The sequence below is a fragment of the Pleurodeles waltl genome, chromosome 3_1 (assembly GCF_031143425.1).
Source record: "Pleurodeles waltl isolate 20211129_DDA chromosome 3_1, aPleWal1.hap1.20221129, whole genome shotgun sequence".
Lineage (NCBI taxonomy): Eukaryota > Metazoa > Chordata > Amphibia > Caudata > Salamandridae > Pleurodeles > Pleurodeles waltl.
Window position 1 is genome coordinate 782839096 of NC_090440.1, and position 17847 is coordinate 782856942.

Below are 17847 nucleotides of genomic sequence, written 5' to 3' on the forward strand. Positions count from 1 at the left end.
AACTCCAAGGCCGATGAAGGTCTTATTGCTGAGGACGTCTGGGTAACTCATTTTAGGAAAGTTTTCTGTTCAGAAATTTACGAGAATCTGCTTATAACAGATAATCCTTCTGCACATTCCATTTTAGACTCTAATACTAGGGCCCCAAATATTATCTTTGATCTCCATGAGGTCTTAAGCACCATCAACAGATCAAGGCAGGGAAAGGCTCCTGGCCCTGATGGGGTTCCCGCTGATCTTTTCAAATCGGAAATTGACCTTTGGGGTCCACTAGTTACAAATGTGTTGAATAGGGTGGCAAATAGTAACGTGCCCATCTCATGGAAATCGGCTATTATTGTCCCGATCTTCAAAAAAGGAAACAGACAAGATCCTTCTAGTTACAGACCAATTTCTCATCGATTCGACGGCAAAGATTCTAGGTAGCGTGATCTTGTCCCATTTAGAAGATTGGGTGACCGAGGCCCAGATTTTATCTCCTGTTCAATTTGGTTTTAGACCCAGTGTAGGCACAGTTGAGCAAGTTTTAAACCTGCATCTGATACTCAGTAAATATGTGACAGTCAAAAAAGAGTCCATTCATATGGCTTTTATTGATCTAACTAGTGCCTTTGATATGGTCAACAGGTCAAAGTTATAGCAAATTTTGGGAGCTTTGGGCTGTGATCCGTCCCAGTTTTATTATATGCTGGTGATGCAGTTTTAATTGCTTGTACCGCAAATGGTCTACAGGGACTGTTGGACTCATTTTATAATTTTATGTTGAACCTTGATTTGAAAGTAAATTACCCCAAGACTTTTATTATGACTTGTGGCCCACGTAACAGTCTAAACAATTTATTATGGGAGGACATATTTTAAACAAGGTCAATTTTTGTTATCTAGGCATGTACATAAGTTCCTCTCTGTCCTGGAAGACACACATTAACTTTAAGCTCCAACAGTTGATAAGGAATAATGAAGCGATCTTTCGCTTTTCAAATAAACTAGGCCACAGACCCCCTGCACAGATGAGAACCCTTTACAACTCTAAGTGCGCTGCCGCAGTCCTTTACAGGGCAGGTGTCTGGGGCTACAATATAATACCCTTTCTCCAGAGCGTTGAAAATTCCTGCCTAGATTACTGTTGGTTCCAAAATGCATCGCAAACATAATTTGCCATGAAGAACTTGGCCAGCGCTTCTTGGAGGATAGGGTCTCTAGCTCCCCTACTGCTCTGGATTAGATGTTGGTCAAACCCTATGGCAAAACTGGTCCAAGACTGCATTTCTGATTGAATTTTCCAATTGTAGACTATCAGAAATGCAAATAGGATTCCCTGGCTTATGTTTCTGCGAAACTCTTTTGAGAAGCTAGGGCTTAGGTACATGTTTGATGAACCCCATTTGTTAACTACAAACTCTAGGTCTGTTTTGAAGTCCTCTTATTCCGAGCATATATCTGAGCTGAGATTTTATAGTTCCCTAAAATTGAAATCTTTCGATCCCTATACTCTGATTTTGACTGTCCCATGCCTTGAACCCTATTTGACTTGGTTTTCAAGTTTTAGAATAATTTCTCTTAACACTTTTTAGACTTAATCTAATTCACTTTAAGGTAGCCTTCCCCGAACCATGTTTTTGGAAAAAGGATTTACCGTTTTGAGTTGGTTTGGAATCACAGGGACAGGGTACCTAGCATTTCCTTCTTTTTTGCCCTCTATATGCTGCTCCCAGAGGGGCTTTTATTCTACCCATTTTACGTCTTCTTAGACCCATTCACTACAAGGAAGCTCTACTATATCTTCAGAGATTGCCAGATATTCAAAGTTGTCATCATGTATTAGGAAAAGGCCTACTCTATTTTAATTTTTTACATGTATGTACAGTTTATCATTTTAAGCTAATACTTGTATTTTTCTGATTTTGTGATTTTAATCATGTTTAGTATACTTATCTGTTTATGTTAAGGGGTTTGCAGATTGGATGCTTACGTGGCATTTTTAGTAATGGTTTTTAAGTTCTATTTGTGTTTTATATTTATAGATAGGTAAATGTGTTCTGGTTTGCACTTTTATGGCAATTGCCGAATAAAGTTATTTGACTGAATCCTCGTTTTTTTCCTTATTTCCAGCCTTGCCACCAAAAGTGGGGGCAGTGGCTGGAGGGGTGGGCATCTCCACTAGCTGGGATGCCCTGGGGTGCTGTAACAAAAGGCATGCGCCTTGGAGGCTCACAGCCAGGTGTTACAGTTCCTGTAGGGGAGGTGAGAAGCACCTCCACCCAGTGCAGGCTTTGTTTCTCCCCTCAGAGCACAAAGGCTCTCAACCCAGGAGGGGGGGGGGGGGGGGGGGGGCAGAAACTGGTCTGTGGCAGGCTGGCACTGACCAGTCAGTCCTACACTGAGGGATTGGGTAAAATACACTGGTCCTATTCTAAGATTTGGGAGGGGGGCAGAATTGAATATTCCAAAGTCAAACTGAGAAAGTAGACTATTTTACCTCCACATGCCAATATATTACATAAACCTTTTTCATTTTGTTAGGAACTCAAGAGTAAAAAATGCATCTGCATGATGGGGTTTGCATAGTCCTTCATAGAAAGACACTGCTTTTTTTTTTTTTAGCACAACAATCTATTCCAAGCTCTAGAAGTAGAAGGCAGAATTATGCACAGCATATTACCTTTCAATATGTTCAGCTTTCAAATACATTGCAAATATTGAATAACATGGACATCCTCTGCATGAGGAGTGAGAATTTGAAAGAGACTAAAGGGTAACATGTTCTGTCATTTCTACCTAACATTTGTGGTTTTACTTTGAAATTCAAAAATGGGTATTAAGGCCTTGTTTATATCATCTGTGGTGACAGGACTTTATTTACTTGCTATTTGCAGGTCAACCAATGGCTAACCTGGCTGGAAACTGCTGAAGAAGAAGAATCTGAGGAAGAAGCGGACTAAAGAACCAGCCAAAGCCTTAAATTGTGCAAACATACTGTTGCTATGATGTAACTGCATTTGACCTAACCACTGCGAAAATTCATTCCGCTGTAAAGTTTTCGCAATATTTAAAGCAGAAGCATGTCAGTAGGATTTTCTTCTGCATATGGTTTTTTTTTAGTGTAATGTCTTAATCATAGTCTACCATCAAATATTTTAGAGTATCTTTAATGTTTAGGTAACGGTGTATTAGCAGCATGCAATAATTACATCAAAGTTCTCAAACTGAGGCAGTCTATTGCAAGGACATTCTTTCCTGCCAGTAGGCATAGGCTGTTTTAAGTTGAAAACTGAATAGCAACACTGAATACTGTAGAAATGCACTTTGCTCAGTGTAATACTTGAGTTGTTGCAATATTTGATTATCCATTTGGTTGTTACAGAAACTCCTTAACTGTAATTGATGGTTGTTGCTGTAATAGTATATTGCCTGTATTTCTACCTCTAGTAATGGGCTTTATGTGCTAGATTTTAATATCCTTGAGCCTGGGCAAGTGCACAAATCTTCAAAAACTATGGTTTACTTGCACAAATCAGTTTTGAGATGGATAAATGCCCTTGAAAGTGGTTTTTGTGGGTGTGAAGCGAAATGGTGAGAAGCTTAATTGGACCCTCTATTATAGTATTGAAATTAAGTATAATTTATCAAGTCCTGTTCATGCCCTGATTTTATATACTTGTATCTATCAATAAACATTGATACTTGATTTGTCAGATTTTAATCTCCATTTTTAACAACTTTTTTAAACTGTCTTCTATGTTAAGATCTTGGCAGGGTCTTTTCCAGAGCGCAACAGGCACAACGTTCTTTGTATACATTTAATTACAGCAAAATTAATAGCCTGGCTGTGTACAAAAAGTGTCTGTTCAATTGCATGTGTAGCTGCAGATACACATGCTGTGCATATAATTCTGCCATCTAGTGTTGGGCTCGGAGTGTTAGAAGTTGTTTTTCTTTGAAGAAATGTGTTCGATGGCATCTGTCGCTGTAGATACGCATGTTTTGCATAGCTCGCCATCTAGTGTTGGGTCGGAGTGTTACAAGTTGTTTTTCTTCGAAGAAGTCTTTCGAGTCACGGGACCGAGTGACTCCTCCTTTTGTCTCCATTGCGCATGGGCGTCGACTCCATCTTCGATTGTTTTTTTTCCGCCATCGGGTTCGGACGTGTTCCTGTCGCTCAGAGTTTCGGAACGGAAAAACAGCTAAATTTCGGAAGATTTTCGTCGATATTGTTGCGTTCGGGATTGGCGTAGTCACCGCATCGAAGAGCTCCGGAGCCCTTCGGGGTAGTTTTCGATCCCCGTCGGGGCCTGCTCGGCCCGACCGCGTGTAGAAGAACGCCAATGGAACGTACCCAGTTTCGTTTCTGTCCCAAATGCCACAAAAAATACCCCTATTCAGACCAACACTTGGTCTGTAACCTGTGCCTATCACCTGAGCACAGAAGACACTTGCGAGGCCTGTCGTGCGTTCCGGTCCCGAAAAACACTCCGAGACCGTCGGAAGAAGACTTCAAATGGCGTCCACGCCGACAGCGCACCGAGAGTTCGAGGTACAGGAAGAGGAAGAAACCTTTTCGATACACGAATCGGACTCCGGGGAATTAGACGATCCACGAACCATGAGTAAGACGTCGAAAAGCACTCATAAGAAGATTGTCAAGGCCCAGGGGACGCCACTGCCACCAGGCCATGGCTCCACCCATAAATTCGGTGACTGACCGTCGGCACCGAAAAAGGCCCAATCAGTGCCGAGACCGTCCGACTCCGGTCGAGACACCGGCACGCAGCCTTCTCGGGACCGAGAAAGTGCTGGAGACATACATAGACACCGAGATAGCGGTGTAGACACGGCTCGACGCCGAGACAGCGGCACCGATGAAGATCGACGCCGAGATGTTTTGACTCCGAAAAAGAAAAAAAGCCACCTCGGTTCCGAAAAAAGATGCAGACAGGGTTTCGGTGCCGAAACAACCTGCAACCGACCCAGTTTCAGGCTCTTATACCGAAGAGCAATCAATGACCTCCCAAATGCGAAAGCATAGGTTTGAGGAAGACCTGCAATCCACCGATGTAGACCATACGCAGAAACGTATTTTTATACAGCAGGGGACAGGAAAGATAAGCACCCTTCCCCCCTATTAGGGGAAAGAGAAGACTGGAGTTTCAGACTGACCAAACACCACAAACCAAAATGGTGAAAAGGGTTACTCCGCCACCCTCTCCTCCACCTATAATTCACGTCTCGCCAGCACAAACTCCATCACATTCCCCGGCTCACACCACCATGAGCCAAGGTGACCAAGATCAGGACGCATGGGACTTATACGACGCCCCTGTGTCAGATAACAGTCCGGAGGCATACCCTACAAAGCCATCACCACCAGAGGACAGTACTGCATATTCTCAGGTGGTGGCTAGAGCAGCACAATTCCCCAATGTAAGCCTCCACTCAGAACAGGTCGAGGATGACTTTCTATTCAACACCCTCTCTGCCACCCACAGCTCCTACCAAAGCCTGCCTATGCTCCCTGGTATGCTTCGGCACGCAAAAGACATCTTTAAGGAGCCGGTCAAAAGTAGGGCAATCACACCGAGGGTGGAAAAAAAGTATAAAGCGCCTCCTACAGACCCTATTTTCATAACTTCGCAGCTGCCACCAGATTCTGTCGTTGTAGGAGCAGCTAGGAAAAGGGCCAACTCCCACACATCTGGGGACGCCCCCAGATAAGGAAAGCCGCAAGTTCGATGCAGCTGGAAAGAGTCGCAGCACAAGCTGCAAACCAGTGGCGCATCGCTAACTCACAGGCACTTCTTGCGCGCTATGACAGAGCCCGTTGGGATGAGATGCAACATCTCATTGAACATCTACCCAAAGACCTACAAAAGAGGGCAAAGCAAGTGGTTGAAGGAGGACAGAACATTTCAAACAACCAGATACGCTCCTCCATGGACGCAGCAGACACAGCTGCAAGAACAATAAAAACATCTGTGACCATCATAAGGCATGCATGGCTACGAAACCAGAGATTCAGCAGGCAGATCTCAATATGCCATTCAACGAAAAAGAACTGTTCGGTCCAGAAGTGGACACGGCGATTGAGAAACTTAAAAAGGACACGGACACTGCTAAAGCCATGGGCGCACTCTACTCCCCGCAGAGGAAATTACAGCACCTTCCGCAAAACGCCCTTTAGAGGGGGGTTTCGGGGTCAGGCCACACAATCCAGCACCTCACAGGCAACACCATCCAGTTACCAGGGACAGTACAGGGGAGGCTTTCGGGGCCAATATAGAGGAGGGCAATTCCCTAGGAATAGGGGAAAATTTCAAAGCCCCAAAACCCCTACAACTAAGCAGTGACTCACATGTCACTCACCCCCTCCACACAACACCAGTGGGGGGAAGAATAGGTCATTATTACAAAGCATGGGAGGAAATCACTACAAACACTTGGGTTCTAGCAATTATCCAAAATGGTTATTGCATAGAATTTCTACAATTCCCTCCAAACATACCACCAAGAGCACAAAATTTATCAAACCATCATTCCGAGCTCCTGGAGATAGAAGTTCAAGCACTATTGCAAAAGAACGCAATCGAGTTAGTACCAAACACACAAATAAACACAGGAGTTTATTCACTGTACTTCTTAATACCAAAGAAGGACAAAACGCTAAGACAAATCCTAGACCTAAGAATACTAAACGCATACATCAAATCAGACCACTTTCACATGGTCACACTACAAGAAGTGTTACCATTGCTGAAACTACATGACAACATTAGACCTCAGACGCGTATTTCCATATACCAATACATCCATCGCACAGGAAATACCTAAGGTTTGTATTCAAAAGAATACACTACCAATTCAAGGTACTGCCTTTCGGTTTAACAACCGCACCAAGAGTCTTTACCAAATGTCTAGCAGTAGTCGCTGCACACATCAGAAGGCAGCAAATACATGTATTCCCGTATCTAGACGAATGGCTAATCAAGACCCATTCGTTAATAACGTGCTCACACCACACAAATCAAATCATACAAACCCTCTACAAACTAGGGTTCACAGTCCACTTCGCAAAATCCAATATTCTGCCGCGCAAGGTACAACAATACCTAGGAGCCATAATAAACACAACAATAGGAGTAGCCACTCCAAGTCCACAAAGAATTCAAAATTTCAACATCATACAACGCATGTATCCAACACAGAAAATACAAGCAAAGATGATATTACAACTCCTAGGCATGATGTCTTCATGCATAGCCATTGTCCCAAACGCAAGACTGCACATGAGGCCCTTACAACAGTGCCTAGCATCACAGTGGTCACAAGCACAGGGTCACCTTACAGATCTGGTGTTAATAGACCGCCAAACTTACCTCTCGCTTCTATGGTGGAACAATATAAATTTAAACAAAGGGCGGCCTTTCCAAGACCCAGTGCCACAATACGTAATAACAGATGCTTCCATGACAGGGTGGGGAGCACACCTCGATCAACACAGCATACAAGGACAATGGAACGTACATCAAACAAAACTGCATATAAATCACCTAGAACTGCTAGCAGTTTTTCAAGCACTAAAGGCTTTTCAACCAATAATAGTTCACAAATACATTCTCGTCAAAACAGACAACATGACAACAATGTATTATCTAAACAAACAAGGGGGGACGCACTCAACGCAATTGAGCCTGCTGGCACAAAAGATATGGCGTTGGGCAATTCACAACCAAATTCGCCTAATAGCACAATTTATCCCAGGAATTCAGAATCAACTCGCAGACAATCTCTCTCGATCACCAACAGGTCCACGAATGGGAAATTCACCCCCAAATTCTGAACACTTACGTCACGCTCTGGGGAACACCTCAAATAGACTTGTTTGCGACAAGAGAACGCAAAATGCCAAAACTTCGCATCCAGATACCCACACAGGCAGTCCCACGGCAATGCCCTATGGATCAACTGGTCAGAGATATTTGCCTACGCTTTTCCTCCTCTCCCTCTCCTTCCTTATCTGGTAAACAAACTCAGTCAAAACAAACTCAAACTCATATTAATAGCACCAACTTGGGCAAGGCAACCCTGGTACACAACGCTGCTAGACCTATCAGTAGTACCCCACATCAAACTGCCCAACAGGCCGGATCTGTTAACACAACACAACCAAACGATCAGACACCCAGATCCGGCATCGCTGAATCTAGCAATCTGGCTCCTGAAATCCTAGAATTCGGACACTTACAACTTACCCAAGAATGTATGGAAGTCATAAAGCAAGCCAGAAGGCCATCCACCAGGCACTGCTATGCCAGTAAATGGAAGAGGTTTGTTTGCTACTGCCATATTAATCAAATCCAACCATTACACGCAACCCCAAAACATGTAGTGGGTTACTTGCTTCACTTACAAAAATCTAACCTAGCTTTCTCTTCCATTAAAATACACCTTGCAGCAATATCTGCATACCTGCAGCCTACCTATTCAACTTCCCTATATAGGATACCAGTCATTAAAGCATTCATGGAGGGCCTTAAAAGAATTATTCCACCAAGAACACCACCTGTTCCTTCATGGAACCTAAATGTTGTCTTAACTAGACTTATGGGTCCACCTTTTGAACCCATGCACTCCTGCGAAATACAGTTCCTAACATGGAAGGTTGCATTTCTCATCGCCATTACCTCTCTAAGAAGAGTAAGCGAGATTCAGGCGTTTACAATACAAGAACCTTTTATACAACTACACAAAAATAAGGTCGTCCTAAGGACTAATCCTAAATTTCTACCAAAAGTTATTTCACCGTTCCGTCTAAATCAAACAGTAGAACTTCCAGTGTTCTTCCCACAGCCAGATTCCGTAGCTGAGAGGGCATTACATACTTTAAATGTCAAAAGAGCATTAATGTATTACATTGACAGAACAAAGAGCATCAGGAAAACTAAACAGCTGTTTATTGCATTCCAAAAACCTCATGCAGGAAACCCAATATCAAAACAAGGTATAGCCAGATGGATAGTTAAATGCATCCAAATCTGCTATCTTAAAGCTAAACGACAACTGCCCATTACACCAAGGGCACACTCAACCAGAAAGAAAGGTGCTACCATGGCCTTTCTAGGAAACATCCCAATGCAAGAAATATGTAAGGCAGCCACATGATCTACGCCTCACACATTCACCAAGCACTACTGTGTAGACGTGTTATCCGCACAACAAGTCACAGTAGGTCAAGCTGTATTAAGAACATTGTTTCAGACTACTCCCACTCCTACAGGCTGAGCCACCGCTTTGGGGAGAAAACTGCTTACTAGTCTATGCAAAACATGCGTATCTACAGCGACAGATGCCATCGAACTGAAAATGTCACTTACCCAGTGTACATCTGTTCGTGGCATCAGTCGCTGTAGATTCGCATGTGCCCACCCGCCTCCCCGGGAGCCTGTAGCAGTTCGGAAGGTACCTTCAACTATATGTATATATATTATTTTTACCTTAAATAGGTACATAGTTAGTCACTCCATTGCATGGGCACTATTACTACAATACAACTCCTAGCTCACCCTCTGTGGGGAAAAACAATCGAAGATGGAGTCGACACCCATGCGCAATGGAGACAAAAGGAGGAGTCACTCGGTCCCGTGACTCGAAAGACTTCTTCGAAGAAAAACAACTTGTAACACTCAGACCCAACACCAGATGGCGAGCTATGCAAAACATGCGAATCTACAGCGACTGATGCCACGAACAGATGTACACTGGGTAAGTGACATTTTCATTTCAAGTCATGGTATTGAGTGACTCCTCCTTCTCTTCAGCTCCATTGTGCATGGGCATCGACTCCATGTTAGATTGTTTTCTTTCCGCTGTCTGGTTCAGACGTTTTTCCTTTCGCTCCGATAGTTTGATTCAGAAAACTTTGAAAACGCTTCATTTTTCGTCAGTATTGTATCGATCGCGTTACATCTTCTATCAATACTTCGGTACCGTCGGAACAGACCGCTCTACTCGCCCTTTGGTACGCGTGCACCCAACTCTGGCTTGGTCAGGCGGACTGTGTGGAAGCCTCATGGATCGGACTCCATTCAGATTCTGTCCTCTGTACCACACCAAATTCCCTTATACAGACCAACACCTGAGTCGTGCCGATCCTTCCTATAAAAAAAAAAAGACTTCGGGACAGAAGAGCACAAACGCTCGAGATGGCATCCAAAAGCTCCGTATTTTTCAATACCAAAAAAGCCAGCTTCGGAGCCGAAAAGAGCAGGTTACACCGAGGAGCATGGACTTCCTAAAACACTCAAAGCCATAAGACTTCTGAGGAGGACACCCAAGTACAGCCAATACTTGAAGTGATGGACAAATGGCAAGCCAGGTTTCATAGCCACAAAAACTGGCAGAATATTAACAGCACCTCTTTTAAAACCTAGAAGGAAATTAGCCTTTCAGGAGGAATTGGACCCTACACAGCCTCCACCTCCTCAATTTTCTCCTCACTCTCCAAACCTGCATATCTCTCCTCCTACCAGTCTTACACCAATGCAGTCACCATCACGTTCGTTTGACTCTACAAGATAATGTAGAACCATGGGATTTTTATGACCCAGATCCCATTCCCAGCAACAACCCAGATTGCTATCTCCCTAAACCTTCACCACCTGAGGATAGTACAAGGTACAATCAAGTACTAGCTAGGGCTGCAGCATACCATAGTGTCACCATGCACTCTGAACTGTTGGAGGATGATTTTTTTGTTTCATACACTCTCCTCCATGCATACAACATACCAGTCGCTCCCTATGCTCCCGGGCATGCTAAAACATGCTGATCAAATATTTAGCGAGTCTGTCAAAGCAAGAGTAATAACTCTGAGGGTAGAAAAAAAATACAAGCCACCTCCCTCTGATCCAGTCTATATAACTCAGGAACTCCCCTCCAAACTCAGTAGTGGTAGGCTGCCAGGTGGAGGGCAAACTCAGTCGTCAGGTGGTGCACCCCCACCAGACAGAGTATGAAATTTGCTGCAGGGAAAAGAGTGGCATCCCAGGCGGCCAACCAATGGAGAATAGCCAACTCACAGGCGGCGTTGGTTAGATATGACAGGGCCCATTGGGATGAGATGAAAGATAGAATTCAGCATCTCCCCAAGGAACATCAAGAGTGCACAGCAGATAGTGGAGGAAGGGCAAGCCATCACCAATAATCAGATTAGGTCTGGCCTAAATTCAGCAGACAGCTGTCAGGAGCGTCCGCACTCCTGTAACAATCAGGAGGCATTCATGGCTCAGGTCCTCAGGGTTCAAACCCGAAATCAAACAAGCTGTGTTGAATATGCCGTTCAACAAACAACTTTTCGGCCCAGAAGTGGACACTGCAATAAAAAAATTGCATAAGGATTCAGACACCGCAAAAGCTATGGGTGCACTATACACCACACAATACAGGGGATCCTTTTGGAAACCTCAGTTTAGAGGTGGATTTAGGGCTCAAACTGCAGAGGCATCGACATCGCAGCCTGTAGGAAGTTGGCTCTGTATGTGCTATTTCAAAGTAAGGAATAGCATGCACAGAGTCCAAGGGTTCCCCTTAGAGGTAAAATAGTGGTAAAAATAGATAATACTAATGCTCTATTTTGTGGTAGTGTGGTCGAGCAGTAGGCTTATCCAAGGAGTAGTGTTAAGCATTTGTTGTACATACACATAGACAATAAATGAGGTACACACACTCAGAGACAAATCCAGCCAATAGGTTTTTATATAGAAAAATATCTTTTCTTAGTTTATTTTAAGAACCACAGGTTCAAATTTAACATGTAATATCTTGTTCGAAAGGTATTGCAGGTAAGTACTTTAGGAACTTCAAATCATCAAAATTGCATGTATACTTTTCAAGTTATTGTCAAATAGCTGTTTCAAAAGTGGACACTTAGTGCAATTTTCACAGTTCCTGGGGGAGGTAAGTTTTTGTTAGTTTTACCAGGTAAGTAGGACACTTACAGGGTTCAGTTCTTGGTCCAAGGTAGCCCACCGTTGGGGGTTCAGAGCAACCCCAAAGTCACCACACCAGCAGCTCAGGGCCGGTCAGGTGCAGAGTTCAAAGTGGTGCCCAAAACACATAGGCTAGAATGGAGAGAAGGGGGTGCCCCGGTTCCGATCTGCTTGCAGGTAAGTACCCGCGTCTTCGGAGGGCAGACCAGAGGGGTTTTGTAGGGCACCGGGGGGGACACAAGTTGACACAGAAATTTCACCCTCAGCAGCGCGGGGGCGGCCGGGTGCAGTGTAGAAACAAGCGTCGGGTTTGTAATGGAAGTCAATGGGAGATCTAGGGATCTCTTCAGCGCTGCAGGCAGGCAAGGGGGGGATTCCTCGGGGAAACCTCCACTTGGGCGAGGGAGAGGGACTCCTGGGGGTCACTCCTCCAGTGAAAGTCCGGTCCTTCAGGTCCTGGGGGCTGCGGGTGCAGGGTCTCTCCCAGGCGTCGGGACTTTAGGTTCAAAGAGTCGCGGTCAGGGGAAGCCTCGGGATTCCCTCTGCAGGCGGCGCTGTGGGGGCTCAGGGGGGACAGGTTTTGGTACTCACAGTATCAGAGTAGTCCTGGGGTCCCTCCTGAGGTGTTGGATCGCCACCAGCCGAGTCGGGGTCGCCGGGTGCAGTGTGGCAAGTCTCACGCTTCTTGCGGGGAGCTTGCAGGGTTCTTTAAAGCTGCTGGAAACAAAGTTGCAGCTTTTCTTTGGAGCAGGTCCGCTGTCCTCGGGAGTTTCTTGTCTTTTCGAAGCAGGGGCAGTCCTCAGAGGATGTCGAGGTCGCTGGTCCCTTTGGAAGGCGTCGCTGGAGCAGGATCTTTGGAAGGCAGGAGACAGGCCGGTGAGTTTCTGGAGCCAAGGCAGTTGTCGTCTTCTGGTCTTCCGCTGCAGGGGTTTTCAGCTAGGCAGTCCTTCTTCTTGTAGTTGCAGGAATCTAATTTTCTAGGGTTCAGGGTAGCCCTTAAATACTAAATTTAAGGGCGTGTTTAGGTCTGGGGGGTTAGTAGCCAATGGCTACTAGCCCTGAGGGTGGGTACACCCTCTTTGTGCCTCCTCCCAAGGGGAGGGGGTCACAATCCTAACCCTATTGGGGGAATCCTCCATCTGCAAGATGGAGGATTTCTAAAAGTTAGAGTCACCTCAGCTCAGGACACCTTAGGGGCTGTCCTGACTGGCCAGTGACTCCTCCTTGTTATTCTCATTATTTTCTCCGGCCTTGCTGCCAAAAGTGGGGCCTGGCCGGAGGGGGCGGGCAACTCCACTAGCTGGAGTGTCCTGCTGGGTTGGCACAAAGGAGGTGAGCCTTTGAGGCTCACCGCCAGGTGTGACAATTCCTGCCTGGGAGAGGTGTTAGCATCTCCACCCAGTGCAGGCTTTGTTACTGGCCTCAGAGTGACAAAGGCACTCTCCCCATGGGGCCAGCAACATGTCTCGGTTTGTGGCAGGCTGCTAAAACTAGTCAGCCTACACAGATAGTCGGTTAAGTTTCAGGGGGCACCTCTAAGGTGCCCTCTGTGGTGTATTTTACAATAAAATGTACACTGGCATCAGTGTGCATTTATTGTGCTGAGAAGTTTGATACCAAACTTCCCAGTTTTCAGTGTAGCCATTATGGTGCTGTGGAGTTCGTGTTTGACATACTCCCAGACCATATACTCTTATGGCTACCCTGCACTTACAATGTCTAAGGTTTTATTTAGACACTGTAGGGGTACCATGCTCATGCACTGGTACCCTCACCTATGGTATAGTGCACCCTGCCTTAGGGCTGTAAGGCCTGCTAGAGGGGTGTCTTACCTATACTGCATAGGCAGTGAGAGGCTGGCATGGCACCCTGAGGGGAGTGCCATGTCGACTTACTCGTTTTGTCCTCACTAGCACACACAAGCTGGCAAGCAGTGTGTCTGTGCAGAGTGAGAGGTCTCCAGGGTGGCATAAGACATGCTGCAGCCCTTAGAGACCTTCCTTGGCATCAGGGCCCTTGGTACTAGAAGTACCAGTTACAAGGGACTTATCTGGATGCCAGGGTCTGCCAATTGTGGATACAAAAGTACAGGTTAGGGAAAGAACACTGGTGCTGGGGCCTGGTTAGCAGGCCTCAGCACACTTTCAATTGTAAACATAGCATCAGCAAAGGCAAAAAGTCAGGGGGCAACCATGCCAAGGAGGCATTTCCTTACACAACCCCCCCCCAAACGAAAGAGGATGAGACTAACCTTTCCCAAGAGAGTCTTCATTTTCTAAGTGGAAGAACCTGGAAAGGCCATCTGCATTGGCATGGGCAGTCCCAGGTCTGTGTTCCACTATAAAGTCCATTCCCTGTAGGGAGATGGACCACCTCAACAGTTTAGGATTTTCACCTTTCATTTGCATCAGCCATTTGAGAGGTCTGTGGTCAGTTTGAACTAGGAAGTGAGTCCCAAAGAGGTATGGTCTCAGCTTCTTCAGGGACCAAACCACAGCAAAGGCCTCCCTCTCAATGGCACTCCAACGCTGCTCCCTGGGGAGTAACCTCCTGCTAATGAAAGCAACAGGTTGGTCAAGGCCATCATCATTGGTTTGGGACAAAACTGCCCCTATCCCATGTTCAGAGGCATCAGTCTGCACAATGAACTGCTTAGAATAATCTGGAGCTTTGAGAACTGGTGCTGAGCACATTGCCTGTTTCAGGGTGTCAAAGGCCTGTTGGCATTCCACAGTCCAGTTTACTTTCTTGGGCATTTTCTTGGAGGTGAGTTCAGTGAGGGCTGTCACAATGGATCCATATCCCTTCACAAACCTCCTGTAATACCCAGTCAAGCCAAGGAATGCCCTGACTTGAGTCTGGGTTTTTGGAGCTACCCAGTCCAGAATAGTCTGGATCTTGGGTTGGAGTGGCTGAACTTGGCCTCCACCTACAAGGTGTCCCAAGTAAACCACAGTTCCCTGCCCTATCTGGCATTTGGATGCCTTGATAGAGAGGCCTGCAGATTGCAGAGCCTTCAAAACCTTCCTCAGGTGGACCAGGTGATCCTGCCAGGTGGAGCTAAAGACAGCAATATCATCAAGATAAGCTGTGCTAAAGGACTCCAAGCCAGCAAGGACTTGATTCACCAACCTTTGGAAGGTGGCAGGGGCATTCTTTAAACCAAAGGGCATAACAGTAAACTGATAATGCCCATCAGGTGTGGAGAATGCTGTCTTTTCTTTTGCTCCAGGTGCCATTTTTATTTGCCAGTACCCTGCTGTCAAGTCAAAGGTACTTAGAAATTTGGCAGCACCTAATTTATCAATGAGCTCATCAGCTCTTGGAATTGGATGAGCATCTGTCTTGGTGACAGAATTGAGCCCTCTGTAGTCCACACAAAACCTCATCTCTTTCTTTCCATCTGTGGTGTGAGGTTTGGGGACTAAGACCACTGGGCTAGCCCAGGGGCTGTCAGAGCGCTCAATGACTCCCAATTCCAGCATCTTGTGGACTTCCACCTTGATGCTTTCCTTAACATGGTCAGACTGTCTAAAGATTTTGTTCTTGACAGGCATGCTGTCTCCTGTGTCCACCTCATGGGTACACAGGTGTGTCTGACCAGGGGTTAAGGAGAAGAGTTCAGGAAACTGTTGTAGGACTCTCCTACAATCAGCTTGCTGTTGGCCAGAGAGGGTGTCTGAGTAGATCACTCCATCTACTGTACCATCTTTTGGGTCTGATGACAGAAGATCAGGGAGAGGTTCACTCTCTGCCTCCTGATCCTCATCTGTTACCATCAACAGATTGACATCAGCCCTGTCGTGGAAGAGCTTAAGGCGGTTTACATGGATCACCCTCTTGGGGCTCCTGCTTGTGCCCAGGTCCACCAAGTAGGTGACCTGACTCTTCCTCTCTAGTACTGGGTAAGGGCCACTCCATTTGTCCTAGAGTGCCCTGGGAGCCACAGGCTCCAGAACCCAGACTTTCTGCCCTGGTTGGAACTCAACCAGTGCAGCCTTTTGGTCATACCAAAACTTCTGGAGCTGTTGGCTGGCCTCAAGGTTTTTGGTTGCCTTTTCCATGTACTCTGCCATTCTAGAGCGAAGGCCAAGTACATAGTCCACTATGTCCTGTTTAGGCTCATGGAGAGGTCTCTCCCAGCCTTCTTTAACAAGGGCAAGTGGTCCCCTTACAGGATGACCAAACAGAAGTTCAAAGGGTGAGAACCCTACTCCCTTCTGTGGTACCTCCCTGTAAGCGAAAAGCAGACATGGCAGGAGGACATCCCATCTCCTTTTGAGTTTTTCTGGGAGCCCCATGATCATGCCTTTTAATGTCTTGTTGAATCTCTCAACCAAGCCATTAGTTTGTGGATGGTATGGTGTAGTGAATTTATAAGTCACTCCACACTCATTCCACATGTGCTTTAGGTATGCTGACATGAAGTTGGTACCTCTGTCAGACACCACCTCCTTAGGGAAACCCACTCTGGTAAAGATACCAATGAGGGCCTTGGCTACTGCAGGGGCAGTAGTCGACCTAAGGGGAATAGCTTCAGGATACCTGGTAGCATGATCCACTACTACCAGGATATACATATTTCCTGAGGCTGTGGGAGGTTCCAGTGGACCAACTATGTCCACACCCACTCTTTCAAAGGGCACCCCCACCACTGGAAGTGGAATGAGGGGGGCCTTTGGATGCCCACCTGTCTTACCACTGGCTTGACAGGTGGGGCAGGAGAGGCAAAACTCCTTAACCATGTTGGACATATTGGGCCAGTAGAAGTGGTTGACTAACCTCTCCCACGTCTTGGTTTGTCCCAAATGTCCAGCAAGGGGAATGTCATGGGCCAATGTTAGGATGAACTCTCTGAACAGCTGAGGCACTACCACTCTCCTAGTGGCACCAGGTTTGGGGTCTCTGGCCTCAGTGTACAGGAGCCCATCTTCCCAATAGACCCTATGTGTTCCATTTTTCTTGCCTTTGGACTCTTCAGCAGCTTGCTGCCTAAGGCCTTCAAGAGAGGGACAGGTTTCTTGTCCCTTACACAGCTCTTCCCTTGAGGGTCCCCCTGGGCCTAAGAGCTCAACCTGGTAAGGTTCAAGCTCCAAAGGCTCAGTTCCCTCAGAGGGCAGAACATCTTCCTGAGAAGAGAGGTTCCCTTTCTTTTGCTGTGTTGCAGTTGGTTTCCCAACTGACTTTCCTTTCCTCTTGGTAGGCTGGGCCATTCTTCCAGACTCCAGCTCTACTTGTTCACCCTGTGCCTTGCATTGTGCTCTTGTTTTCACACACACCAGTTCAGGGATACCCAGCATTGCTGCATGGGTTTTTAGTTCTACCTCAGCCCATGCTGAGGACTCCAGGTCATTTCCAAGCAGACAGTCCACTGGGATATTTGAGGAGACCACCACCTGTTTCAGGCCATTGACCCCTCCCCATTCTAAAGTAACCATTGCCATGGGATGTACTTTTCTCTGATTGTCAGCGTTGGTGACTGTGTAAGTTTTTCCAGTCAGGTATTGGCCAGGGGAAACCAGTTTCTCTGTCACCATGGTGACACTGGCACCTGTATCCCTCAGGCCCTCTATTCTAGTCCCATTAATTAAGAGTTGCTGTCTGTATTTTTGCATGTTAGGCGGCCAGACAGCTAGTGTGGCTAAATCCACCCCACCCTCAGAAACTAGAGTAGCTTCAGTGTGGACCCTGATTTGCTCTGGGCACACTGTTGATCCCACTTGGAGACTAGCCATACCAGTGTTACCTGGATGGGAGTTTGGAGTGGAACCTTTCTTGGGACAGGCCTTGTCTCCAGTTTGGTGTCCATGCTGTTTACAGCTATGACACCAGGCCTTTTTGGGATCAAAGTTTTTACCCTTGTACC

General features: G+C 46.2%; 1 protein-coding gene across 5 annotated transcripts in view; it reads left to right on the plus strand.

Moving 5' to 3' along the window:
- Positions 1-3688, plus strand: part of EIF4G2 (eukaryotic translation initiation factor 4 gamma 2) — a 269529-nt gene extending 265841 nt beyond the window's left edge. For all 5 annotated transcript variants that reach the window (XM_069223604.1, XM_069223608.1, XM_069223605.1 and 2 more), the window contains one exon: positions 2877-3688. In XM_069223604.1, the coding sequence (XP_069079705.1) occupies positions 2877-2942 (66 nt within the window). In that variant the 3' untranslated portion in view covers positions 2943-3688. The remainder of the gene's footprint in view (positions 1-2876) is intronic.
- Positions 3689-17847: the final 14159 nt, after the last annotated feature.